This window comes from Phalacrocorax aristotelis, chromosome 2 (assembly GCF_949628215.1).
Source record: "Phalacrocorax aristotelis chromosome 2, bGulAri2.1, whole genome shotgun sequence".
Classification (NCBI taxonomy): domain Eukaryota; kingdom Metazoa; phylum Chordata; class Aves; order Suliformes; family Phalacrocoracidae; genus Phalacrocorax; species Phalacrocorax aristotelis.
The window spans coordinates 97,441,998-97,469,171 of record NC_134277.1 but is presented as its reverse complement, the minus strand read 5'-3'; the positions used below and the strand labels follow the sequence as shown (position 1 = coordinate 97,469,171).

Genomic DNA, 27,174 nt, shown 5'->3' with positions numbered 1-27,174 from the left:
GGCCATACCCGGCCCCCCAAAGGGTGCCGCTGGCCGGGGCCTGGCTGGCAAGCAGCGAAGGCATAAAGAAAAGCTGCATTTTGCATAAGAGCACTTTTCACAGCTGTGTGCACACTGAGGGTTTCTGCAGCTGGGTGTGTGGGATGTACTAGTTTGGGTTTTATTATTTTTTACTTATTTTGGGCAGGTGGCTTTGGGAGCACTTCTTAGGGAATTTACTCAGAGATGTGAATTTATTCAGCCGGGTTACAGTGTGTCTCTGCTTCTGACGGTGCTCCAAAGGCTTAACTAGTGAAAACCTGATCAAGCCAGAGAATTTAGTTCTGCGCCACAGTCAAGACAACTATGTTTCTGCCTCTCCCCGGCCTCCTCTGCGGGTGGGGGGCGGGACCGGGCCTTCTGGCCCCGCCCACCAGGCGAAGCCCTGCCCCCAGGCTGAGGGCGTGGCCGCGGACGAGCCCCGCCCGCCCCGGCGTGCCGCGCGCCGCCCCTCCGCTCTGCTCGCCGGGAGAAGATGGCGGCGGCCGGTGTGGGCCCGGGGCGGAAGCAGGTGCGGCAGGAGGAGCTGCGGCGTCTCATGCGGGAGAAGCAGCGGCAGAACGCGGGGAAGAAGCGGATCGACTCGCCCTTCGCCAAATATCCTCGGTACCGGGGCCCGTAGCCCTGGCCTCGGGGGCTGGCCCGGTGCGGCGGGGTGGGGGGAGGGCGGGGGGTGGCCGGTGAGGGGCGGGGTCCCGCGCCGCAGCGCCCTGCTTCCCTTAACGGCGGCCGCCACGTACAACAGCCTGGGGCACCTGAGCTGCGCGCTGTGCAACGCGCCCGTGAAGAGCGAGCTGCTGTGGCAGACGCACGTCCTGGGCAAGCAGCACCGTGAGGTGAGCGGCCGCCCTGGCCGGGGGGCGCGGCGGGCCCGGCTGGCGGAACGGGGGGCGCGGGCTTCAGCCCGGCCCTGGGCGGGTTTTTGTCGCTCGGGAGCCACTGGCCACGGCGTGAGGAAGGGGAGGTCGGCGGGGCTACCCCCCGTTAGCGGAGGCCGGGGCTCTGCTCCATTGGAGGTGTGCGCTGCTATGGGACAGCTGAGGGTCTGCCAGGAGAGAGCAGTGTGAAAACAAGCCTGGCTGCGTTGTCTGGTTTTGTTTTCTCAAAACTTCCGTACCCGCTGAAAGGCCGGCACTTGAGAGAATCGCCCCGTGGGTTTCAAGGCGTGTATCCTGAAGATGAAGCTGTTCCCACGTTAGCGACAACTTTCAGCTGTCCGCAGCTGTCCGTAGTTGGGCTTGGAAACCCTCCTTGGGTTTAGCTTGTTACCCGTGTGTTACCAAGCAGCAGCGTATACGTTGTTAAGAAAACATGTTTTTTGGTGGGGTTTGTTTGTTTGTTTGTTTGTTTGTTTTTCAATAATCTAGCAGTAAAGGTGAAGCGTTTGTAAAACAATTTCAGGGAGCCTGTAATTTAGATGCAACCTTAAGTCTGATTATTTTTTTTTAAATCCTTTTAAATTTTGCTGCTGATTAACAGAAATGGAGAGGTTGCATTTCATTTTGCAAGTACTGAGGAAAAGACTAAAAGAACTGAGGCGTTCCTAGTTCATTGCCTGCATTCTGGGTAGATCGTTGTCATGAGGCAGTGACACACCTTTAATATTACTGCTGTGTTTTAATTTTAAAACACTTAACATTTCACATGAGTCCAGCCTCCCTGCTCTTTCCTCCAGCGTGTTACTGCTGTAAATATCACTGATCTTAGTTCCTTTCTCACTCATAGAGCCTCCCATGTGCAAGTGTCAATTCCTTTGCCCCCGTGTCACATCATTCAAGAGGCTGACAGAAACATTGGTCTTGGTTTCTGTATCCATGATGTCTATTTCAGTGATCTTGTTATAACAAGATATTAGCTCATTTTAATAAAGTATTGTAAAAGAGCTGTGTTTTAAGTTGCAATCCAGAAGTTCCTGCTAGGAAAGCCTCCTGAATTTTGTATTTCTCTACAGAGAGTTGCAGAATTAAAAGGCACAAAGCAGACGGCAGCTGGTTCAGCTGCTAGCACATCGTCTCATCCTGTCAAGAGAAAATCTGTTGACACAGAAAATACAGAGTTAAAGAAAGTAAAAGGTAAGGAGAGAAAAATACTTACGAAGCACTTGCCAGAATCTAGCCGTTTTACATCTTGAATGTTCTTGGTTTTTTTTCTCATGGAAGCGAGCGTGAATACACGAGACTGTTGAGTTAATGTCAGCCTCTTGCTGCTGAAAAGGGAAAAAGTCTGTCTTGCTCTTGCTCTGTGAGCAAACTGATCAGGAGAAAACTGCACTTTTGGTAGTTTACCTAGTTTTCTTCTGGGTTATTGGGTTAATTAGGTCATAGGGCTGTGGGCTTTGTCAATACAGAACAAGAAACAGTGTAAGTTAAATAGTAGAAGCACTTGCTCAGAAGTGGTGGTATTCCTTTTCAGTGGGATTGAGCCACTGGATTACCACAAGTCCTGTGTGTTAAGTTCATGGTAAAAGAAAGATAGTTAATATTTTTCCCGTGGTGCTACGGAACGTGTAAATCTATGAAATATATGAAAGTCTGCATTTGTGAATGTATGGGTGTAGTAAGACTTTATTTGAGGGATATTTCTTTTAAACATATGGGTTGTAAGAAGTGACTCTTGGTTGTTACGCAGGTACAGACGAAAAGCCACATACGTCTACATCTGGGTAAGTAAATCTTATTACATGTGGGTTTTTTTGTAACTGTACCAGCTGTTACATTCTTACCCTGTTTTTCCTTGTCTGTCCTTCCTATCCAAGGGTAAAGATTCAGAGAATCAACAGATCTCTGCTTCTGCTCATTTTCTAATATGGGTATATATGCCCAAACATGGCAGCATTTTCCTCAGTGCAAATGAGAAAATCACAGTGTTAACTCTAGGGTATGTGACAAAACAGGAATTATTTCACTGTCACTCTTAGACTTTTAAGGATGAATATGTTCTGGTGTTACACAGTTTGCTAGAATGAAAATAACTAGATTGTGGCATGCACTCTGATCTTCAATGCTAGCATACTGCAGTAGAGGTGGTAGTCTGAAATTAAGCCTGTGTGTGAATAAATGATATTTATTCACAAAAACTACTAATAAATGTAATCAACAAATCTTTGTTAAGATGTTTCTGTCACTTAAAATTTATGTAAATGCATATCTTGCAGTATCACTCTCACAAATAGAGGAATATATTTGACTTCAGGGGATTGGGTTAAGCATCTTACTGCCACCAAAGATTTCTGACAGTATTTGGATATCTTTGTGGGATTGGTAAATGTTACACGAGGCCTGCAGGTCTCCTGTACGTTTCTTCACTGGATAATTTATTATTATCTTGCGCAGATATTATGTGCTGTTATCTTGACAGTAGAAGACACTTACCTTGTGGAAATTTTGAGTGTGTGTGCAAAATTAACAGTTGAGAGGTTTGTTCGTTATTAAACTGCTTGGTATGATTATTTTAAAATATAACCTGGAAAAATGTTTGGCTTGGAGGCCTCCAGCTATTCTAACCAAATCTGGATTTTCTCATTGCTGAGCCCATATGGCCCTTCTAAGCTGCAGTTCTGAGCCGCAGTAGGTACCCAAAATAAGTAGTTGTGTTTATATGTGAAGATTATCACGGTTTACATGACATTAATATGATCTCTGAATTACGAATTTTGTATTTAATGTGTTCACAGCAGGTGTACAGATGCAAATAACTTTGAATGCGGTAATAGTGTTACTTGAGCTGCCATTCCTCACACACTTTGTTATAATTTCATTAATGTTTCTGATACTGAATATTCAAACGCAAAAATGGAACTGATACGTGCTTTCAGAATTAACCTGAGTGTTCCTGGGGAACTTCAAAAGAAAGCAACGAGGATGTGCTGCCTTCAGGCAATGGTTACATCAGCAGCCGCGCAGTTTAGGATACTGCACAATATCTAAAAGATTGTGTTGCTCACAGATTGAATAGGCTTCACATGAGAGGCTGTAACTGATTTTTGTGAAGTTTGAAATAATTACATTGTGTGTTCCTTACTAGGCTACCAGCTGATTTTTTTGATGAAACAAAGCAAGATAGTACAAACGAACAGCTTTCAAAGGGTGCAGGTCCCAGTTTATTGTCAGGAGGTTATGACGACGACGACGATGATGAAGAGGAGGAAAAAGATCAGTCAAACAAATCTTGTACCACACATAAAACTGAAATTCCACCTCCAACTCAAGAAGCAGTAGCTAATTCTCTGCCTGCAGGTAATGATGACTGAAATAGGAAGTGATTCAGTGAGGAGAAGCTGTGTTTTAACTGATGATGGAAGGGTTTTCATTTGTTTTTCTAATTATTGCTAGTAGCTGGTTAGGGTGTGTTACACTGGAAGTAGAGAAAGATTATTTGCTAGTTTATTACTGTGTGGTGTTTTCTCAGCATGGTTATTGATTTTGTGTTCTAATTGTTTGAAATGATGTCTGGCTGTTCTTCCCTTGATTCAGTAAGCTATTAATTGAAATTCCCCTCTAGACAGAACTTTATGAAGAAGCTTGAACAGTTCTTTTTGTTCATAGGCTTCTGTCCTTTCTTACAGACTTCTTTGACAACAAAGCTACAGCTGCTCCTATAGTTTCCCATTCAGGATCCATACAGAAAGCAGAGATACAAGAGAAGATAGTGGAAAGGTAAGCAGTCAAATAAAATATTGATAAACTTGGAAACGTAAATAAACATTATCCTTCCAGGAAATACAGACTGTGCTCACTTAGAAATCTGTCATATTGTTAACTTGTATTGGAAATAGTTTGTATGCACATCAGCATCTGGGATTATTTCAGACTGGTATTTCATACCCTAAGGGCAGGATAAGAGATGGAGCAGTGCCATACAGTGTCTGTTAGGCATCTCTATTGGCAATTTTTAACACAGCATACTTCTGAACTTTAGTGTCGACCACTGTTTTTTACTGTTTAAAGAAAACCATTTGCTTGTTCTGTAGTAATAGTTCAGCTCACTTGGGCACTTTTTTAGGCAGTGGTTTAGGCTTTCAAAAGTAGAGACTGTGCTGTTGAAATGTTTGGGTGCTCAGCACGCTGGAAAGAATAGTTTAAGAAGCCTAAGCTCTTGTTTGACAGTGAGGTTTAAACCTGTCTGTGCAGTTCCTTGTAGGTTAGATAAAACCAAACTGGAGAAACAAGTTTTGATGGCTGTAGGTAAAACTTGGTGCATTAAAAAAAAAACAACTAACTTGTGTAACTTCTAGGTCCTTTTGTAAAAGATCATGGATTTTATTTTTTACTATTTTAAACTCTACAATAAAGCAGGTTGTAAAGTGTTAACTTGGAGTAATAGAAATCAAACATTTCAGGAAAGAAAACACTGCTGAAGCTTTGCCAGAAGGTTTCTTCGATGATCCTGAAGTGGATGCAAAAGTAAGTGATCTGCTCAATTTATGCTGCTGGATTTATTTCTGCCAGTTGTAATGATTTTCTGAGTAGTGAAGATGCTTTTCCAGGTAACCAGTCATACCAGAATATAAGAAAATGACTGAACTATTTTGGTTCGTATTAATTAGAAGACATGAGAAGGGACAGAGGGGCCAGGAAGAGCTTGCTATGTCATCTCTCGGATGGTGTTTTTGATTATGGCTCCTCTGTGGCTCTTAAAGAAAACTAAAGAGGAGTTATTTGTTGGCCAAAACACTGGACTGTCATTTGGCCAATCCACCTATTACTTTTATTTCTTTGAGTAGCCCCGGGAAAAAAGTTTCACTGAATTTGTACATCCAATTCTGTCTATGAATTGAGGATATAAAAATAGTTATCTAATGTCCTTTGAGAGATCCTGTTGAAAAGCGCTAAGAGTTAACTATGCAACTGATACTATGCATCCTGTGAAAATGAAAATAGGTAGATTGTGGCATACGCTGTGATCTCTGATACTGGCGTACTACAACAGTGATCTTGTTTTTCAACGCTCTTGTCTTTTACTGCTATGGGGTTTTTTTGATGCTTGGAAAAGAGAGGTGCACATTCAATGTGTTTCTCAAAAAAATCACAACTGAAGTTCTTGGAATTTTGATCAAAATCATTCATACTTCCTTCAACTTGCACAGTACCAAATTATGACCAAAATAAACACTGATATTTTACATAGAAAGCTTTTTTTTTTGGGGGGGTGGGTGTGGGTTAAAATTTACCACAGATTTGATGACTTTCCTGCTTCCTGTATCAAAATAATTGTATCATAGGCTCAAGGTCTTCTTTTATTTTCGTTGAGTATATTTTTCACACTGTGGAAGGCTGCTGGTGTATTTAAATTGGATTGTGAGGTCGACTTCTGATTTAGAGACCTTTCAAATAATGCTTCTTTATGTTCAGTTAGTTCCACTGTCACAGTTACAAGCTTAGGTGTCTCTTATTTGCTCTGACAAGATTCTTCTAGCACCACTCATGACCACGTTTTGGCATATGTGAATAGTATTTTGAGTAATGACATTCTGAATATTGAACTACGTAGCTGAAAGATGCACTTTTTTTTTGCGTATGATTAATTGCTGTGTTACACTTTAAAATACTTGGTTTCACCATGAGGTGAGAAGCTTGCAGAAGGTGGGAACGCCTAGCAGGCAAAGGAGAACCTGTTTGTATCTGTGAGGACACTGGTTAGTGATCTTTGTTCTGGTCATTGCCTCAGCTGATAAAATTTACAAGTGGATACATGTTCCAATAAGCTCTTCCTTGAATTGCTTGCAGGTGGTCTTTTTAATCAGCCCTCTCTAAGTTTAGCTGATACGCAGGGGAAGGAAAATATTTGTAACCTCTTATATTGTGATGGCTGCAGTGATTCCGTGTTGGAATCATAGACAAAACAATTCTTTTCAGAATTAACAGATTTTTGGAAAGGAGATTGTGGGGTTGAAAAATGTTGGTTTGTTACATCAGGAATTTATAAAGCATAAACTCTGGTTGAGATAAATATTTCAAAGAGAAATAGTATCTTTAGAGTTTAAATTTATTGTAAGAAATACAAATAATTATGAATTACAAAAGACAACCACAATGCATAATAACACAGTACATACACATATGATAGAAATAATCACAGAACAGAAAAATGAAATGATGACTATTACTTCCCAGTACATAGTTTGCTTGGAAGCTTCTAATTTATTCTCTAAACTTAATTCATACTACTGGATTTTGTATAATCGCTTGGGAACAAAACATACCAAACTGTTGTCTTTACCACAACGATGACTGATGTGTTACCAAAAGAGAGGAATGAATAAAGGAAAAATAAAACTAATGCAAAAAGATGGTGTCATGAATTATTCTGTTCAAACTGTTTAGTTCTCCTAGCTAGAGAATATAATTTCCACCCAGTCCAGAGCCAGGCATGATCTGTCATCTAACATATGTTACATGCCACACCTTCCAGTCTTGAATTGTGGAAGTCTTGGTTATACATGTAGATTACCTTGATTATTTGCTTGTATTAATAGCACAGTCTGGTTTTGATTACCTTAGTTGTACATCTTAAATGCATTCTTACAGCTACTGCGTTTTCAGTCTTCTTGTCTTAGTATTTAATGCCATCTACCACAGAAGAAAAAGCTTTGCATGTTGTTAAAATCGGTATGTAGCTGTACTACTTCTTCTGTTAGCCAATAAAATTAGACTAGGTTTGAAATCTAGTCAGACTATCTAACGCCAGTCAGACCAGTGACTGAATCATTCGGTATTTTATGTTATGCCAAAGGCAAATGATTCACTGCTTTTTGGCTTGTGAGATAGCTGCTATATACGATTGAACAGGCAGCTTGCAGAAGAATATAAAAGTTATCACCTGATATAGTGAAATTACAGACCATCAAATTAAGAGACGTAGTAATTTTTTTAAATCCAAATATTCCACACCATCCACTCTTAGTCAATTATTCTTTAATGCTACAGTCAAGGATGTTGTTTTAATCCAGGAGTAGAATCAGATTCTTTCCTCCAAAACAATTGTGCAGCTGCACTCTTATTCATACACATAAACTGAAGTATGTTGACCGGACTTTTCTGAGAACACAGCATTATTTGCCCTAGTTCTCCAGTTTTACAGTGCCCCAAAGAGTCACTAGACGTAGATTGTTAATAAGCCTGTTTTTTCACGTTCCTTAGGTGCGAAAAGTTGATGCTCCAAAGGATCAGATGGACAAAGAATGGGATGAATTTCAAAAGGCAATGCGACAGGTCAACACAGTAAGTAATGGAATCTATTTTTATTGATTCTAAATACTATACACAATAAGGAAAACAACAGTTTCATGCAGCTCTGCAGAATGACTGACATCTGCATTTGCCGGTTGTTTGTTGCAATGCAGTGTGTGGTTAAATGCACTTTATAAATGAGCAAAGGGTTCCTTCTGTTTTCCGTTTAAGATAAATTAAGTTGAAAAACCTTTTGATCAGGATCCAGTCATCAATATCTATCTAGACACATTTGATAAATTGTATTTAAATAAGATAGCATGTTCCTCAGATCAGCATCCTGTATCCAAACAGGACATAATTGTGGGCTCTTCTTTAGACGTATTTAGATATATTCATGTTTTAACCTCGGAAAAAACAGAACAAAACACCACCTGTTTGTCTTTTTCAAAAAGGATCTATAAAGCGTAGGTAACTTGGGGTTTATGATTAATTTAAATGTGCTGGAAAGGAACCCCAGAATTTGGGAAAGTGACAAAAGATCTTGTGTGTGAGACACATAAGTTGGCTACATTTTTTCTGTACTTCCATTTTTTAATGTTTAGCATCACATGGAAAGTTGTCCTGGAACGGGTTTTTGTCTGCCCTTTCGTACAATATAAAACTGTCACTAAAGATACCTGGTGTTCTCAGTCTTCCCCTAGAGGATTTGCTAGTTTTTACATTTTAATTGTAAATAGTTGCTCATACGTCAACCGCTCGGAAAAGTGGTGCAAAAAAATTTATCGTTGCTCATTTTAAAGTGGTCAGCACTATAAACAGAGCGAATGTTCATACAAAAGCAGTGGTGGATACATTTTGCTAGCATTAGCCATTCAGATAATTCTTCAGCTTAGAAGGAATCTTCTCAGTTATGCGTGGACCATTGATTGCATAGCATCTCCCAGACACTCAGATTTGAGAAAGTATATGCTGAAAAAAATAACAGGTTAGAAACACTTCGGGATCTAGTGGGAATATTTAACCAATACTTTCAACAAGCTTGTGTAACTAAGTGCCAAGCATTGGAATATAGCTCCTATTTCAGCCTCAGACTTTGGATGCGCGTAGTTTGTTTATATTCAGTTTCAAATAGTAGTGTATTGAAAAATTTGAAAGGTTAATCCCAAAGCAGCCAAACTACTTTTAACTTTTAAGAAAAAAATGTTTCCGTTTCAAGTTAAACCAGATCGGGTTTTTTTTCCTGTATTTGCCTCCAGAGTCTTTTGTGAAGGTGGGAGTATATGTATAGGAGATTGACATTGACTTGAGGTAGAGGGGAGGAAGGGAAGACACAGACATCAGAAGGGAACAACAGTGGAATTCAGGATGAAGGTGAATTTTCTTAGCACTTTTCTGGTTTAGATTTCAGAAGCAATAGTAGCAGAAGAGGATGAGGAGGGGCGACTAGATCGTCAGATTGGAGAAATTGACGAACAGATGTAAGTAGATCAATTTTTCCTCAAACTTTCTGTTCTCCAGCAGTAATGGATCGCTATTTGACTAGAGTGATAAAAACATTTTTATTTCTAATCTTCTGTGATACTACTTTTCATAAACCACCTAAATATTTGAAGGAGAAAGACCCCCTCAAATTGCAGAATGATACCTAAGAAAAACATGAAGTTTGGTGCAAAGGTATGTAATTATTTGCAGAGGGAGAATGTGATAGGATTATAGAAAGTACAGCAAGTGGGCATGGGCAAAATAAAGCAACATAAGGCAAATTCTTCGAACAAACTGTCCCCCTTCCCCCTGTCAAATGTCTTTATTTGTATTTCTCTGTAAATTCCAATCGATGTAGAATTTATGTGAATATTTCTAAAAAAGTCTATTTGCACTGCAGTTAAAATTCTGTTAAGGAGATTCGTGTTTTGACCATCCATTTGCTGCAATGGAATTGCCCTGTTCTGTGACTCTCTCCTTTTTTCTAATAGAAGTTTGCTTAAAGGTTTTGCAGAATGATGCACCTCATGACGTGAAGTGGGGCTTGCTTTGTTTTGTTTAAGTGGTAGGTGTAGTGGATGGATAGTTTAAGTGACCTGAAATACAGCTTAGTGGAACAGATTGTTACCATTATCATGTAGCCTAACGCATTGACTAACAGTGATTATGGCAGTGCTAGCGGTTGAAAAGAAAAAGATGAATTCTGAAGTTAATGAACCTTGCAACAAAAAGAAGAGACCAAAAATTAAGGCAACACTTAAGCCAGATTTATGCGCTACACAGATATTACGTGCTACAGAATATCAGCATGTAACAGTATCGTTGGAGTCAAACTGAGCTTTGGTAATACAGGGGTGTCTTATTAATGTTTGTGTAATTTTAGAGAGGGCTTGAGCTAAACCTGGCTGTCTTTGAGCATTCATTTTGACCAGTAGCTGAGGACACTATAATACATAGAACCAAATTCAGAAATTTGTAGAAAATTTCAAGTTTGTTACCATAATTAGTTTTCCCCAAATAAGTTCCAAATAGATTTTTAAAGACTGTTTTTGTAGCTTTGTCTTCTGAGTGCATTTAAATGCAGGCTATTTTGATTTAAATTCAAGATCAAATTAATTTCCAGTGACATTCATGTTTTCCTTTAGCCTTCAAATCTTCAGATGTGACTGCCTGTAAGTAATTGTATCACAGATATGCAAGGGGAAACAGGAACCAGATAATAATCTTTCCTGTTGACTCTTCCTAGCAAATTGGAATGAAAGAAGGAAAGATGTATGTAAATCAGGCTGTTACTACTTGGCATTTTCAACAAACGGCCAGAATAATTGTTCTAAAATGTATTTCAAGGACAGAACTTTAAGTAAATGAAAAACTGCAGCCTGTGGATTACTTAACATACTCTGTTACAGCACAGAGTAAGCAGATAAAGGATCTGAACACTTGTGCTGCTTTTTTATTTCCAGAGGTGCCACCACTAAGTTATCAAAATTGGTATCTTACGTCCTACCACTTACGAAAACCGTAAGTGGAGCGAAGAGTGGTGTCTGTTCTTGTGTGGAAGTGAATATTGGTTCTGGGTTGGGTTTTCTGGGTTGTTTTTGTTTAGTTCTGTCTTTAATGATTTGTAGTGGTATCACAGTTGTTAAATATTTGGATTAGATCTCATTGCTAGAGAACTGACAACACCTCTCTTCTGGTCTGTTTCCACCTGATTAACACAGAAAGGTGCACGAGCATATTGAAAGCTTATTTTTAAATTGATGGGAAGCTGTGGAGCTTTTGTTTTTTATCCAAAGTTGGAGAAGCAAAACCCAGCACTGTAGAAAATCCAGTTAATGTGGAAAGGCCGCAAGTATTAATAGGTTTGCTTTTCAACAGTGAATGTTATCGCCGTGTAGAGCTTTTGCGTAACCGCCAGGATCTGATGAAGGAGAAGTTAAAGGAAGCCATGAGATTAAAAGCAACTCAAGAGAAAGAGGATGAGGCTATTGGTAGCGAAGATGAAGAGGAATTGCAGGATTTGCTGTCTCAAGACTGGCGGGTGAAAGGGGCTTTGTTGTAGCATTTCTGCAACGTGACTGATATTCTCCATCTGTGGTGTTACTTCCATTGTTAGAAGTGAGACACTTCTATTAAATATTTATTTAAAGAGGATCGTGAGACAGTGAAGAGCCAAGTGTATTTAAAAAATCATCTTTGTAGATGTACAATGTTGTATTACTTGCTGTAAAAACTGTATATTGCAAATGTTTTACAATATTGAATGTACCTTTCCTATTAAAATTATTGGTTTCCTACCAGAGGTATTTTCATGGGATTAATAAGTAACTGAAGAATCTCAAAGGTTTTGGAAGCATTAGATAGATCTGGTAATTTTGAGACTTGGATTACTGACTATAGAAGTAAAGGACTAGCAAAAGTGATAGTGTGTGGAGTTTTCCCAGGCTGGGGGTTAGGGAAAGGAAAATATTATGCATTGATGTTTTCTTAAAATTTGTAAGTGCTCTTCCATCCATTGTCCCAGCTCCCAATAAAATATGTACTTTTTTTTAGGATCTATTACAGTTTCTCTGTTGCATGTAAGGGCTAAGCTCAGAAATGTTGAGCTCCAGCTTCTCCACAGTGTATGCTCTGTGATGTGCCATAGGCAGTGCTGAATATTTTTCTTTAGGGTATCTTTTTTACTTAGCGCAGCCATAGTGTAGCATACTGTACATTTCTTGAACCAGAGGGATGAAAACATCGTGGCTACATATTGGCAGAACTGCATGAAAGGGAGACAAAATGCCAGAGAGGAAGGTGCCGCAGTGGAAAGTAATGAGGTAAAATCATTTATCTTGCTGCAAATACTGGAGGTTTTCATAAGATACCATCTTGGGCACGGAGAGCGTTAAAGTTGATTTCTGTTCTGAATAAACACAGATGAAGTAAAATCAAGAACCGACAAACTTGACAAGACTGGGACATGGGAACCAGAATTACCTTGAGCTTTGGTAAGTGTCTTTTTTAATGTAGCGGGTTTTTTTTACTTTTTCAAATCTTAAAACATTTCAAATTTGCTGAGGACTTTTGGGAAAAAAGGAGAAATATGTGGTTTAATTTTTATCAAGAAGCAAATTTGTGAAGGAACAGGTTAACATTTTCCTGTTTTTTAAAGATTAAAACAAGTTAGGTTGTAAAGGCAGAAAATAAGAACTTTCTTCTTATGGGAGCATTCTAGACACTTGGCTGAAATATGTTTATTAATCAAGCAAGCAATAAAGAGAAAAACTAAAGCTAGATGTTTGATTTGTCTGTTTTGGGAGAAAGGCTTGATATATGGTGGGAACCTTTTCCATATTGTGAGATGCTTTTCCACCGCTCCTGGTTTCTGTGGTCCTTGGGTTCAGCTCTTTCTGTTTATAAAGCTGTCAAAATTCAAGCAATGGTCCTTAGCAGTTTGGTGCATCCGTTTATTTCCGCTCACATATGTGGGCTTAAAGTTGTTGTTTCTTGGTTGATTTAGTAACCATAAGTGTAAGTTGCTGTTACTGCTAAAATGTTTGGCACAACACTGCAGTCTTACGTGAATTAGTGCTGCTGTTGAGATAGCAACATTCAGAGAGTATTGAAACAAATATTGAATGTTTTGGCAAGTTGGAGAAAACTTAGCTGGGTCAAAACAAATAAAATTTCCTTCTATAGTGTGAAACATTTGAATATCGATGTATAAGGTCCCTACCGTGCTGTACTCAAAGATCTCTAGATCCATTTATCACTATAAAGAGAACTTCCAGCTGAGAGCGTGGTACAATATTAACAGATGGACAGGTTGGTTGGTTGTTTTTTTTTTCCAAAACAAGAGACACTCGCCCAATTTCACTCTCAGAAGAGCTAAGCTAAGTTTCTCGTTGTCCTACTTATCTTTGATTTTCACTCACTCATCAAAGGATACAAGTTTGTAAACACTGAACGTTAGAACTCTCTGCATTTGGCTTAATGTCAAAGAAACAGGTGTGACTGAAGTCGGGTTACACTGCGAGTCATGGGCATCTACAGTTTTTATAGTATAAAAGTGTTAATCTCTGAGTTTGTAACTTATGCTTCCATTTTGTACGTATATCTGTAACACACTTTCATTTGGTACCTGAATCTGCAAATCATGGTTTCCGCTGCAGATAAACAGGAAAGGAACTGAGCATTAAGAGAGTTCAGCTGTTTTAGTTCAGTTGCCTTCCTCTTCAGAGATATCTAGTGGTGAGAAGCTAAAGGCGGTGAGTTTAGTTACAGCGGAGGGAGCTTGTACATTCAATCCAAAGCAGTGTAGCCTGTTGTGTTAATTTTTATTAGGAACAGATGGCAGGAATAAACACCAGATCGCTCATCACTCTATTCATTATCCTTGCATAACTTCTGCTGAAACAGTGAAGACGCATGGCCAGCCAGTGGGTTACATATTGCTGAGGAAGTAACTGACAGCATTGGTCCCTCTTGGTTGATGCTTGTTTAAGAGTTGATGCTTTTTTTCCTTGGAGGAATCTCACAGATCCACAGATAGTGTTGTATACAAGTCTTATACAGCTTGTTGCATACAACTGTATGTTTCTGCACCATTTGAAACAAAGCTTTCAGAGAGCTTTGTGAAGAAGAGCGACTTCGCTACCCGTATCCTATGTGATCACTGATGTACGTTTGCTGTTGTGTCAAGACAGCAAGAAATCACCCTGCTTTTTAGCAGTGGAAGTAGCATGGCTGTAAGGGAGAAGAGGGAATTATCCCAACCGTATTGAATAGTCAAGCTAATTTATCAAGGTGAATGATCTCCTGTGTCTTAGAAAAACACAGGAATAATTAATTCATATTTTAAGCCTGTCCTCAGTTTTAGAAAACAATTTTCTGAACTTCTTACGAGCTATTGAGCTAGGTAATTAAACCAGAGCAAATAATTGTTTTTAAAGATACGTACTTCCTTAATTTCTTTCTAACTTAACTTTCTTGAGTTCTATTTTTAAACAATAAAGATGAAAGTAGTCTTAATAACTAGCTCTGTCCATAGCACTATTGAAAATGAAGTTTTAATCTCTGGCACAGTGGAATTCAGAAGAATATTTTAGTTCTCTCATCTCCAGGACTTCCAGAAAATTGAAGAATCAGAATTAAGGGGGAAGACTTAGCATTTGTAATCCTTATTTATTGATATACTAATAGAAAGCGTTGCCAAATTTAAGGACTGTGGAGTTTCATGCCACCAAAAAAACAGCGGTGATTCCCAGCTCAGTGGTTTTGAAACTGGAGAGTTCCAGGGCCAAAATACGTGTGTATGTGTGCACGCATGTGTGTTTGAAATGGAGGTCAGAGTAGCCGCTCTGCAGGGAGCAGATAACGGGCCATAGCTGCTCCCGGCAGATGTGGGTAGTTAGCTGTTCCTGGCCAGTGCAAACAATCGCGAATGGCAATCTGCGTGCTAACTTCTCTCCCGCCACGGAAGAAATAAGCTGCTGCTGCCATGACTTAGAAGTAGGTGTGAAAAAAGGGCTGTATTTGGTACAGAGGAACCCAAGTGACTGCGCAAAACCAACCAAGCCAAAATAACAACAAACGAAACAATGTTCTCATTTGCTAACGTGGTGGTTTGTCATTCTTCCACTAAAGCATATAATTTTAAAATTTGCTTCAGGATCACAAAAACTAGTTAAAAAGAACATTAATATTATCTTTGGTCAGGCCCCCCGCCAATAAACTCAATTTGAGGAGAGAAAAATTTTGCTTATTATATACCACTGTAATTATCTGAATTTTATCATCTTAGAAACACTGAGCTAGAAATAGCTCTGATGAGAAAAGTCATTGCTCAAATACTTTCAGCACTTTTTTCTTAGAATCAGACATTCAACCAATACGAATGATGCTGTAGATGTCATTAGAATCCAGAACATATGTAATGTTTCAGAAATTCCCTTTTGTTGGGTAACATCAGATGAATTTGACACTTCTCTTTCAGTTTCTGTCTGGAGACATATGCCAGGCTGTAGAGTGACGGCACATGCACTGATGCAGAAACTGATTTAATCAACATTACTGCATTCCTTCCTGGAAGCAAGGAGTAAGTACCCTTCAAAGGCAAGAAAGGCAGTGCGTACTTGTATCCCTAGGAAGTGTCGCTCAGGCCAAGAGATTGAAGTTTTCTGGTGTGGAGCAGTTTTTCAGTATCTGCCTTCATTTAATCTTCTTTTCATCGCTTCGCTTAGAACTACCCTGGCCTGTTAGCTGGGAAAAGAAATGCGAGCAATTCCCTTGGGTAGACATCGAAGCCAGGCGTGTCTTCCAAAAATACAGTCGAGGGACTAATGCCTGGTGTAACTGGCGGTTACAGCACTTGACGCAAGAGATCTGTGTTCAAATCCTTCCTCTCTGTGTTGTCCTTTGAACCTACAGTTCCTCTGATCTAGCTAAGCAGCCTAACAATTGCAGTCTTCCCTGCAGAAGCTGTGCCACTGTAAAATGATTGAATTAGTGAGCGTGTGTGACTTGTCTGATAATCATGACACTCACGAGAAGGGCTACGTCCTGTTCCAACTATGTAAATAGTGCTGAAATAGTCAGCTGAGATTGAAGCAATGGAAGAATCTGGATTTGGATCTGCCCCATCCCAGAGAGGCACTCTTATTTTCATGCTGTTGGGTATTTAAAAATTTAAAAAACAGGGATGCTTCCATTTCTGCCTGGTTCGGTGGGGAAGGCTTGGTGCATGCTTTAAGACTGTCTTGTGAAACTTCACAGAAGCACCTTTCCCATGCAGCCCAGTGAGGCTGAGGCACTTCCCAGGTGCCCACGTTTGTGGCACCAGTGAGATCTATGCTGTTAGCTTCCTAGGAGCCTCGGCTGGCACAGATATGCACCTTGGGGCCCATCGGTGCCTTCTGGCTACGTCTCAGACCAGAAAACTCTCTGGACTAGGTTAGGTGGCTAAATACCTCTTTGTTTTCTTGCTGGTTGTCTATTCTAGCCAGCATTCATACTTTCTAATTTTTCGCTAGCGAAACACAACACAGCTTTCTGAATTTGTTTGAGATGTTTGCCAGAACTCTGGTACCGATTTGATGACGTGAAAGCTGCAGAACTTGTATTATCTTTCATTTGGAAACTCAGTTGTGTGGGCAGTGACCTTTTCATATCAGGTGCGTGCTTCCTCGTGTCTACCTTTGGGCATCAAAGGTTTAGTTTTCTTTCTTTGATAATACATTGTTTTACTTCCCCCCCCCCCCTCCAGATATGCCTTCTTCTGTTTTGTTTGCCTGCTTTCTATATTAAAGCTATCCAGGAACTTTTTCTTGCCATTCAAAAATCTTTTCTAACTAAAATAATTGAATTGAGTCCTCAATTAGCCCAGATTTTATCACATTTCTGCCTATATTTTTTGCAAAAGCCCTCTCAAAAGACTTTTTTTTTTTTTCCTTCCTTTGTCCATGTGTCTTTATTTTACCTCTCCTCATTCCACACACAAATGTGCCTCTGCACTGGTTTGGTTAAATCTCAGTCTGTTCTAGCCAGTTCTGCAAAGCACACGAGAATTATTTATGTGAAAGATGCAATACACAACAGAGCTGCTGCTGCTGCCCTTTGCCTAGCAGCTTTACTGGGAGAGCAAAGCCTTGACCTACTTAGTATTGAGCTGCACTAATGTTCTGGGTTGGTTTTTTTTTTTTTTTCTTTTATGCTGGCCAGGCTAGCCATAGAAACAGCTTTTGCTGTTTAGGAAATGGAGAATGTGGAGGTCCCAGCTGTGAAGCAGCTTCACCTCTCCTTTCAAGAGTAAGAAGTTAAATATATTTTAATAATGATAACACAGAACTTTATCAGGGCGAAGGTTAGTACTACAGCCTATCCTTCTTCCGACTGAAGGGTTGGAATAGCTAATTCAACATTGGGTAAGGCTTTCTGGGTGCTGGCATGCAGCGAGGCATTCTGTAGTCTTTCTCGGCAGCCTTCATTGTCAAGAGATGCTCTGTGGCTGTGTCTGTATTGAAAAAGCTGTTGACTTCTACGGGTTTCCAGGTCTCTACACACGTCTTGTTCATATCGTAGTTCCAGGCTCAGACTCAAGACCAAGATACGTAGCAGGTCTCTGTACCCTAGAGTCCACGGGAGATAATAGCGATACGCCCCGCAAGTACTCCGCTGGGGCAGTGAGGGGACCCCAAGCTAAGTACCAGGAGACAAGTATAGACCTCGGTGGAGTAGGGATGGAAGTTGTAGAATTAGTCTTATGTCATTAAGGATGCTACTCGCTTGCACTGCCAAAAACTCTGCTTTCTCATGAGGATAAAGCATTAAACGTGAAAGTATTGTCAATGCCCTGAGAGGAGAGGTGGCCAGAGCGCAGCCAGAAGTGCTGTATGCAGCAACAACGCCGAGCCAGCCCGTCTTGCACTTTTCCTGTTAGGAGAGAACTTGAGGCTGTGCCTGCAGTGCTTCAGCCGATCCAAAGGAGGAGCTGACTGGCTCAGGCAGTGTGTCAGGGCAGGATGAGACAGCTGAATGGACAGCTATCCATTCTCCCTTTTCAATGCAAATTGTAATGCTCCTCCCAGCTGCTGGCCTAGTTTCCTGCCTGAGTGAAAGGTGCTGTCTACAAGCCTCACCACTGAACGGTGCTGCTGGGAATGGGAAAATATGAAGGGTCTCAGCAATATTGTACTCAGTATCCAAGTTGGGTCATTCGATCTTGTTTTTCTTTGCCCAGTATCTGATCTTAAAAACAGTACAGGAAAACACAAGAGAAACAAACCAGTGGCTTCCATAGCAAGAAGCCAAATTCTGTCTCTTTTATGCAGCGCCAGAAGTTCTCCAAGAGCAACTTTGTTAAAAACCAAATAAGGTTTGGCACAAATACTGCTCACTCTAACTACACAATCTGGCTCCATCTAATCGTGAAAAGACTCGTCATCCCTGACAACGGGCTCATGTACTTCTAACGTTGCCAGTATTGCACCGTTGTTACACTCTTTCCCAATGAGCACTGGGACCTTAAGCGTGATGATATGAAACCTTTAATCATTAATGAAAACAAGCAATTTGTCTATGATCTTACTTTGACAATCCATTAAATAGTGTTTCTCAAATGACAAATTAGCAACTTGGTTACAAAGAACAAAGTTTAAACAACACAACAGTTGTATGCACAAGGCTACCACGTCTTTTTTTTTTTTAAATCAGGAAAAAAATTTATTTATAAAAACGTCTCATTTAATTTACTGTCGAGTCTCTAGCTGAATACAGTGGTTTAGAACACTAACAGCCCATGCTTTTATACAGATTAGCCAAAGCATGAACATCGATGAAAATTAACCCCCGAAAATAACTTTTCTTTCCTTTATGTTATGAGCCACAACAGTGTTAAAACTGGAACAGTAATGAAAGCAACACAAGAGTTAGGAAGCACAGTTGCTTAAAGAGTAAAAGAAGTATTTTCTTTTGATGTCTCAGAATAATAAGAAAGTTAGAAATGGCAGAAACTCCTCTGTAGATTAGTCCATAGAAAGCATTGTCTCATGGGGCTTTGGAAAAGTCCTGTCTGGTGGCTAATGCACTAGGGCATGATGAGATACATTACAGAGCCCCCAGGCCAGTAACTTCTGAAGACAGCCTAAAATGTAGGAACAAAAATGAGGAAAAGGAGAAAAAAAAAAAAAAGGCAAAAAAAAAAAGAAAAAAGAAAAAAATCTTCTCACTATTAAAAAAATAACACTTGAGTACAACCAGCATAGAACAGCATTTCAATGCAGGCAAGTTTTCTCACACAGAGGTTGGTAGTTTGATTTTTTTTAAAATGTCAGTTATTGAAACAGTTACAATAGTCCAGAACAATTTTACAGCAGTTTTCTAGAGCTGTTAAATAGCTGAGGTACCTTGACATTATTTCCAGTTTGTCCTTCATTATATAAAAAAAAAAAAAAAAAGAAAGAAACCAAACCAAAAAATCCAAAACCGAAAAACCCCAACAAAACCAACCAAAAACCCCATTTGGATAAGTGCAAACTGTAACAATGGCAGTTCTACAAATGGTTACAGTGACAAAACTTAGTGCAAAAGTACTAAGGTGAAGAAAAGCCCACAGAATACAGAAATGACACAGACTACTGAGAGAGTACTTAGCCCTATACAATAATAATAACACACTTCGAAATACCATGTTTTAAAAAGTATTGCATTTGCATTGTGTTTTTAGTTTATATTAAAATGCACTGAATACAGTTCAATTGTTAAAGCTCTGTGTCCAAGGAGTGCAAAGTGGATGAGCATGGCGGGCTAATGGGATTCTGGATTCGGAAGTGGTGAGGAAAACAATATTGCATTACTGAGTTATGCAACAGAAATTAAAAAGAAGGTGGATGGCAAACAGAAAATGCAGTTAAAAACTAGTTCCAACAACTAGCGACCAGCCGTCACCTCACCCAGCTCTCTTCGGTTTGGCTGCAATTAGGCGTCTGGTTTTGGTTAATCTGACCATTGTTAAGCTCTCGTTAAAGGGATGCTATCTGTCCAGGCAGCAACCTTTGAATGTCCTTTGATAAGCACTAGATTTTAATTGTAGTTACAGTACAATCCGATTGCATTATTAGGCATGAGTTAAACAGGAATGTATTTAGAGAAACCTAACAAAAAATAGTCATTTTGGCTGAACGAAAAAATACCTGGGAGGTGGTACCAGAACAGTGACTGTGCCTGTCTGGTTTGTACCTACTGTTAAGTACTTACAGAAACAAGTACTTTGCCAGTGTATGTCTGTAAGTGTAAAACATCCGAGTGCAAAAAAAAAAAGGAGCCTGCTCTCCCTCCCTGAAGCAAAGGTCTTAAAGTTATGCTTTTCTAAACCAGAGAAAAATTGTTGTCCCCTGTAAAAGAACGGAGTGGAAAGGCACAGGTGCCTGATATGTTTTTTTTTCTTGTTGTCTTCCAATCATTTTAATTTCGGAGTTTTTCTTGGACCAGAAAGCTTCATTGGTTGTACACAGAGGGACCTGAGGTTTGGTTCGTTCTAGCCCTGCGCCTTCTGCTCGCAGGCAGGTGTTGGGGCAGGGGAGACGTGAGTCTTCAGGCCTGTTGGGAGCAGCAGAACGACTGGGGGGGGGGCAGCCCTTCAGGTGGGATTTCAGGGGCGCTAGCAACCATCAAAAGTGCCAGATTTGCAGGCTCTAGCAACAGAAAAAAAACCTATCAGAGGTGCCAATTCACCAGAGAAAATTGTTCGGCAGTCGGAGTGTTGCCTTCAAAGGGGTATAACTGTATTTACGTGCCAGGCAGTATTGCCGGAGCAGGACCCTGTTGCCAAAATTTTGCCTCATTTATATTTTTCCTTTCTCACCAGGTGTCTCCTTGCCGGGGTGGGGGCACCCTGCCATGCTGCGGGGCTGCCGCAGGGCCAGCTGCTGCAGGGCCAGCTGTGGCCACGGCCCCAGCGGAGGGACGGGGAAAGCCCCGGGGCTGGCGCCTGCCCGCTGTTGGAACTAGTTGGTAGGTGGTGCCCGGGTGTTAGTCGTTATGGAGAGCGGAAGACGACTTGAGTCGGCAACAGTTAACACTAGCAATTTAACAGAAAATAAAAGATGCCGTATTGTTTCCTTGATAACTAGGATCTACCACAGACTCTTGGTAGAGCTGGCAAAGCTTGCATTGTGTCTCATCCCTTCAATATGGAGCAAACTTCTGGCGGTCAGATTTCTTAACCCCGCTCGTCGAAGGAATTTTGGCAGTGTAAGCGGACAAACTCCCCGTGGCCCCCGCGGCGGCCGCGGCATTTAGTGCCAGGAGTGGGACAGTTTTCATGCCAAGCAGACTGGAGACAGGAACGGCATAGTGGGTGGTTGGCAGAGTTGGTAGGGGAGGGGGGGTACTGACGGTAACGGCGGAGGCGGCCGCCAGCACGGCCATGGAGGTGGGGGTGGAGGTAGGGGTGGCAGACTGAGAGAGGTTCATGTTGAGGTCAACAGGGGTCGTGACGGAAGCGGTCTGGGTGCTGACTTTAGCCATCTCTAAGCTGCAAACGAAGAGAGGAAGAGGAACAAACAGGTTGGGAGGGTCCAGCCAGGGCGGTGGGGCGAGGAGGAGGAGGAGGAGGAAGAGGAGGAGGGAAGGACAGAGGGACGGCAACCACGAAAGGGCAGGATTAGATCGGTGGACGAGGGGGACAGACGAGAGGGAGGGAGAGGAAGGGACGAGAGAGAGAAAAAAAGGGAAAATGAGGGTCAAAGGAGGAACATGTTATGTGTTAAAGAAGAGAAATAACAAAAGGGTTTTTCATGATTTGATGGTGAAAACATTATTGAGACTCTAAAGTTATTTCCAAAAAAAAAAAAAAGAAAAAAAAAAAAAAAAAAGGTTGGGGTTTGCTAGTTCATTTTACATATGAAAAAAAGAAATTTAAGGAATGCAGGTAATGGCAAAAAGATGGAAAAAACCAAAACTTAAAAGAAAACTTAAAATAACTATGAGGTTTACTCCCCAGCACTGATATGGTGAATTTTGCTTTTCAAAATTACGGTATTTTTGAAAGGGGGACGCGGGGGGTTTTGGTAATTTTTTCAATTTGGCAATTTTGTGGCATAAATAATACCCTTCATCATTTTGCTAGGATGAGAGGAGACTGAGCAATGATTTGCTGCTTCCATCTAAGGCATAAAGTTTTGTTTGGGGTTTTTGTTTTTTAGAAAGTTTTTTCATTTCATTCATTGTGAGGTCAATGTGCATTTTTCATATAAAACAAACCTGATTAGTCAGTGTGTTCACTTCGATTTGTACTTTCCCCAGACTTTTTTTAAATCACAACAAAAAATTTATGCAATCTTATAAGGAAAACAGTAAAAAGGAAGACTAAAAAACACCCCAGCTTCCACAGCAGCGCTAGCCTTTCTGAGCTTGTGGCAGTGGTTACAGTGAACATAAAAGAGCTTACCAGCTGACAGACAAGGAACTACATGGATACAAGATACACATCGTCAGACAGACCCCACCAGCACGAGGAAGTTCCGATTGACCCGACCTCCAAGCCCAAGGCCATGACGGGCTCTTCGGAGGATGTAGGTATCAAACCACCTTCCCTTTAGTCTAATTCCACCCATCCGCAGGTAAGATGAGTTTGGCCCATGCACTTAGGCTTTTCTGTGCGTTTTTACACAGTAAAATACAGTAATTCCAAGGATGTGTTGGATTTTTCACACGACAAAGTGTTTACCTAGCTAAATCCTCCCTTTGAGGTGTGTTGCAGCTTGTGCGCTGCTGTTTGGGTCGGCAAACAACCTAAATACTAATTTCAGGATGCATTTTGCACGTGACCAGCTGGAAGGTATGGCAGTCTAGCATATAAATGGGACTATGGGTTAGAAAATCTTTGCTAGCTACAGTTATACGTGTATTAATTCCAAGTTTGGGTTTGGTGGTTTTTTTTTTTTCAGTAATTACTAACTTGTCAGGCTCCTGGGCTTTCTCCTGCAGTGAGCTGAGGAGCTGCAGCAGCTTCTCCATCCCAGAGCGGAATGCCCTGAGCAACCAGCCGGCTCTGCAGAGGACCTGTGTGGCAGAGGACCTGCCGTTTTCTTATCAAGTCCCATCAGGCCTGGGGGGAGCTTCCCAACGCAGGGTTTGTGCTGGTCCCTGTTGGCACTAGGGGGCTGGGCGTGCAGGGTTAGAGAGTAGCTATAGCCAGGCTCCTTCCCCAGGACAAGGGAGGGGAGCACGGTCGCCCTACTCCGGGCTTGGATGAGCCCCGCCTTGCCTCGCCTTAGGTTTACATGCAGGCTTGAGAATAACAGCCCCTGGTCTATTCGTTGTTGGAGAAAGGCAACAACTGGAAGGCCTGCCCTCTTTGTGCAAGGGCAAGGACGCAAGTGATGAACTAGCACTATACAGGGGGTGGGGATGTTGGACTAAAGCTTCCCAAAAAACTGCTGCTGAAGGTGAGTCTAAAGGATACCCAAAGTGGGTCTGAGCCAGGAGAGGAGAGTGGAGGAGAGAGGGACATGCTTAAGCACCAAGCTCCTCTCCTCTCTGCAAAAGAAAGAGGGCTCTTGGAGTATTAATGCCTCATCAGCTCTTGCTGGGAAATTGGAAGGTTCATGTCTTCTCTGAGGGGCTGGGAGGGCAAGTGGTGGTAGGAGGTAAAGCTTTGGTTTTCCTACCCTGTGGTGCTTATCTGTGCCTGTGGCTGAGCATCTCAGATTTTTTTCTAACCTCCACAGCGGAGTTGCTCTTTGCAGAGAGAAGAGCATCCTTACGCTGTTAGCTGTGCTACTTGCAATCTACTCGCACAGTGGGGTTTACATCAAGAAAACTTGTTTCTATCCACTGAAATGGTGGATCCAACGCCAGCGTGCATCCTCGACTTGGAGTGTAGGGGTTACATGGTGAGACCTTAGTAGATTTTTAAAAACTCAGTTTATACAGTTAGAATTTTTTTTTACATTTCTGAGTCAGTTTTATTCTGGGAGGGAGGTATATAGAAAGATAATGCGAGTCTCAGTGTTTCAGTGACTCCAAATTTGCCTACCTCACATTTAACAAAACCAAAAAAACCCCTCCTACTGATGTGGATGCTATTTGAGCCTGAGCTTTCTCCTGCACCCGCAGAATAGATCCCACAGGCTAAATGCTGCTGTTGGTAGCAGCCACTCAAACTCCCCACCTCTGGTGTACTCACAGAGGTACAGTTAAAGCTCTAATTTGCCCTGCTTCACATTTATTACTGGTAGTAACACGTAAAGTGAAAGTAGATCAGGTTAGCTATGAGCTGTCCTGTGACAGCAGCCGTTTCCCAAACCAATTGTAGATGCAAGAAAATTGAATGTGAAAGCAGATGAGGCAGCCTTCATATAAAATTTCATGGTGCCAATTTTATGCTGTCCCTTTGAAGAACTACACTTTATGAATATATACACTGAAGACCACATCCTGCAATACCCCAAAGCTGGTGAAAGGAATAAAGCTCGAGCGTGGCTTTGGCGGTCCTGTTAGCTCTGTGAATGAACCGCTCATCAAAATGGCAGTAAAAAAATATCTTCAAGAAACTGCTCTTCAACAAGGAGAAAGTGCTGCTGGCTACAGTTCATTTACAATCCAAAGTCAGCTATTACACAGGAAACCTAAACTGCGGTTCATTCTTAATAAAAGCTAGAAGATGGAATTGGATCATGAAAATAGAGTTACTACAATGGAGACCAGTTAAGAGACAGAAGATTTTACAGGAACAAAAGACACTTCTACTGCAAACAAGCTGGGACACATTCTACTCGTACAGAGGTCAGCGCTCGGGTGATCAATACAGAATCAAAACGATACTTCAGAAAGATTTAAATCTCTGTCTTGATATTGTATCAATGTATTTATATATCTATAATTTAGAGTATATTATGTACATATTCAACACCAGATTGCAATAAAAGTCAACAACTCAATAAATTGTTCTATAGATGGCAACTTTGGTTGGAGGATAGTTTAAAGATACACACAGATTGTTTCAGGAATACGGTGGATAGCTTTTTCTTCCTTACATCTTATGCTGCTGTGAGACACTGATTTTTGCACAAATACTGTCCCTGGAAACTAAATCCACCTTACCCTGAATGCTTATATGGCTTTTACTTATTATAATTATTATTTTGACATACCAGACTATACCTTGGGCAGCCTAGATACTGTACTCAGCTCTTCCCCACCACTGTGTATTTGACGCCAACATCTTTAATAAAGACGGCATTACTTGTGACAGTTTTAGAACTGACAGACACTGAAATTGGCTCCCAGCGTGCACAGGCAGCAGCAGCCTAGATCTGCCTCTCAAAACCTGCCCGAGTGCCTAAACCCCAGCTGGAGCAGTCCTCCCTCTTGCCTGAAAGCTTCTCAGTTCTTCCTCCAGTGCCACTGCGAGTTAGCGCTGCTGCTGCGGTGGCACCTAACTGGACAGGAATTTCTCTTGTGAAAGGAGAAATCTGGAACAGTGTCACTTCTTAAAATGAAACAGCCACCTTAATGTCCTATGTTACCTTAGAGCTTAATTTATTACACATTACTTAAAGAGTCTTCATTTACAAATGAAGTCACTTCATCTAAATACAGTTTCAACACATGGTACATAATAATATATGATGGTTTATTGTAGATGATGGTAACAAATGACTTCTATCTAGAAATTCAGCAGGAAGAAAATATTTTGTTCCTGGGTTCACAGGGTATAGAGTATCCGCGGTATATGACTGCTGAGAAGTTTTCTTCTTTGCAAAAGTATGTTAAAGGACCTCATATATTTCCCATTCCATCAAAAGAATCATTAAACAGTAATAAACAGAAGTGTGAGAGTTCACAGGATTTTCTAAAGTGAGTCAAACAGAGGTTTGGTCACTAGAGTTTCTGTCTCTGGTGAGCAGCTCACTGCAACGCCATTAATAAGTGCATTATTTTATTTGCATGCTTTAGCTGTCTTGAAGATCTTAAATTGTTATCTTCTGAGATCCAGATGCATGCCATATGGTGTTTGTGCAACTAAAAATGAAGGGGTCTATTCTCGTCTCGATGTGTGGGGAATCCCTGAACACCAAGAGAAGAACATATCCTTAAGGGTTAAAGGAGGGAACACATTTTTATTTGATTACAGGGCTTACGGAAGTGACTTATATTTGCTACAAAAAAATATAAATCAAAAGATCTGTAGGCTGTTTTAGAGTTCTGGAAGCAACTTATCTTAGGCTTCACAACACCACCCCTCAATATATCTTTTCCTAGGAAACGACTTTCAAACTGAATTATAAAAAGTAATGTTTTTGTTTGTTGTAACACAAAGCTACACAAACCTCCTTTTCCTCCATTAAGACATTTACAAGGGCTTGCAGGTGTGCACTACAGAACTGGGCTGGAGGGGAGGTTGGACTGTAGGAGACTGTAGACCTGCTATGACTACAGCACCTCACTATATAAATCACATACTTTCTACTTCCTTAATAGCAAACATAGTTAAACATAAAGCTTGAGTCATATCACAGTTTTGGGTTTTTTTTTTTTTGGGGGGGGGGGAGGACAAAAAAAAAAGGCAATAAAATATGTAGATACTCCCCCTCCCCGCAATATATTGCCTTGATCCACCATTTACAAGTAGATCTATGAGACAGCACCTTATCCATTGCACTACCATCTCAGGATAATCACAAATAAAGGTGGCTATCAATTTTAATATTTTTCTAAATAACCATATCCAAACTGATAAAGATTTAAGCCAACTCAATGGCTTAGCTAAACAGCCAGTGCTTTCATTAATTCTGGCACTGAGAAGTGGAGAAGCAGTTAGTCTCACCCCGCCTCATTAGGGAATGCTTTTTATAAATAAATCCCACACCCTTTAGCAACCAAATGCCAGTTTAGTATCAACTCTGAATGGCAATTTCCAGTTAAATTAAATCTGTTTCACTATATTTGCTATTTAGGACAGTAAAATGGGTCTGTGAAAAGTATTTTCTTCTAA

At 40.9% G+C, this 27,174-nt stretch overlaps 2 protein-coding genes across 14 annotated transcripts in view; one reads left to right on the top strand and one right to left on the bottom strand.

The window, feature by feature from the left end:
- Positions 1–437: 437 nt before the first annotated feature.
- On the top strand, positions 438–12,251 carry ZNF830 (zinc finger protein 830). Of its 2 annotated transcripts, XM_075084446.1 has the most exons (11): positions 448–636; positions 776–875; positions 1,991–2,111; positions 2,668–2,701; positions 4,063–4,274; positions 4,604–4,694; positions 5,378–5,441; positions 8,178–8,258; positions 9,612–9,688; positions 9,824–9,884; positions 11,571–12,251. In XM_075084446.1, the coding sequence occupies exons 1-11, from the start codon at positions 515–517 to the stop codon at positions 11,571–11,573; spliced, it is 966 nt and encodes a 321-aa protein (XP_074940547.1). In that variant the 5' UTR covers positions 448–514; the 3' UTR covers positions 11,574–12,251. The 2 variants fall into 2 exon arrangements, with proteins under 2 accessions (XP_074940545.1, XP_074940547.1); XM_075084444.1 differs by lacking the exon at positions 9,824–9,884 and having other exon boundaries at positions 438–636.
- The window catches only part of LOC142053177 (poly(rC)-binding protein 3-like), a 429,523-nt gene continuing 409,354 nt past the window's right edge, over positions 7,006–27,174 (bottom strand). For 7 of the 12 annotated variants that reach the window (XM_075084436.1, XM_075084431.1, XM_075084437.1 and 4 more), the window contains one exon: positions 20,629–21,708. In XM_075084436.1, coding sequence (XP_074940537.1) covers positions 21,360–21,708 — 349 coding nt within the window. In that variant the 3' untranslated portion in view covers positions 20,629–21,359. Of the gene's footprint in view, positions 9,180–20,628; positions 21,709–24,125; positions 26,272–27,174 lie in introns of those variants that run through there. The other 5 variants (XM_075084443.1, XM_075084442.1, XM_075084439.1 and 2 more) reach the window with 3 other exon arrangements.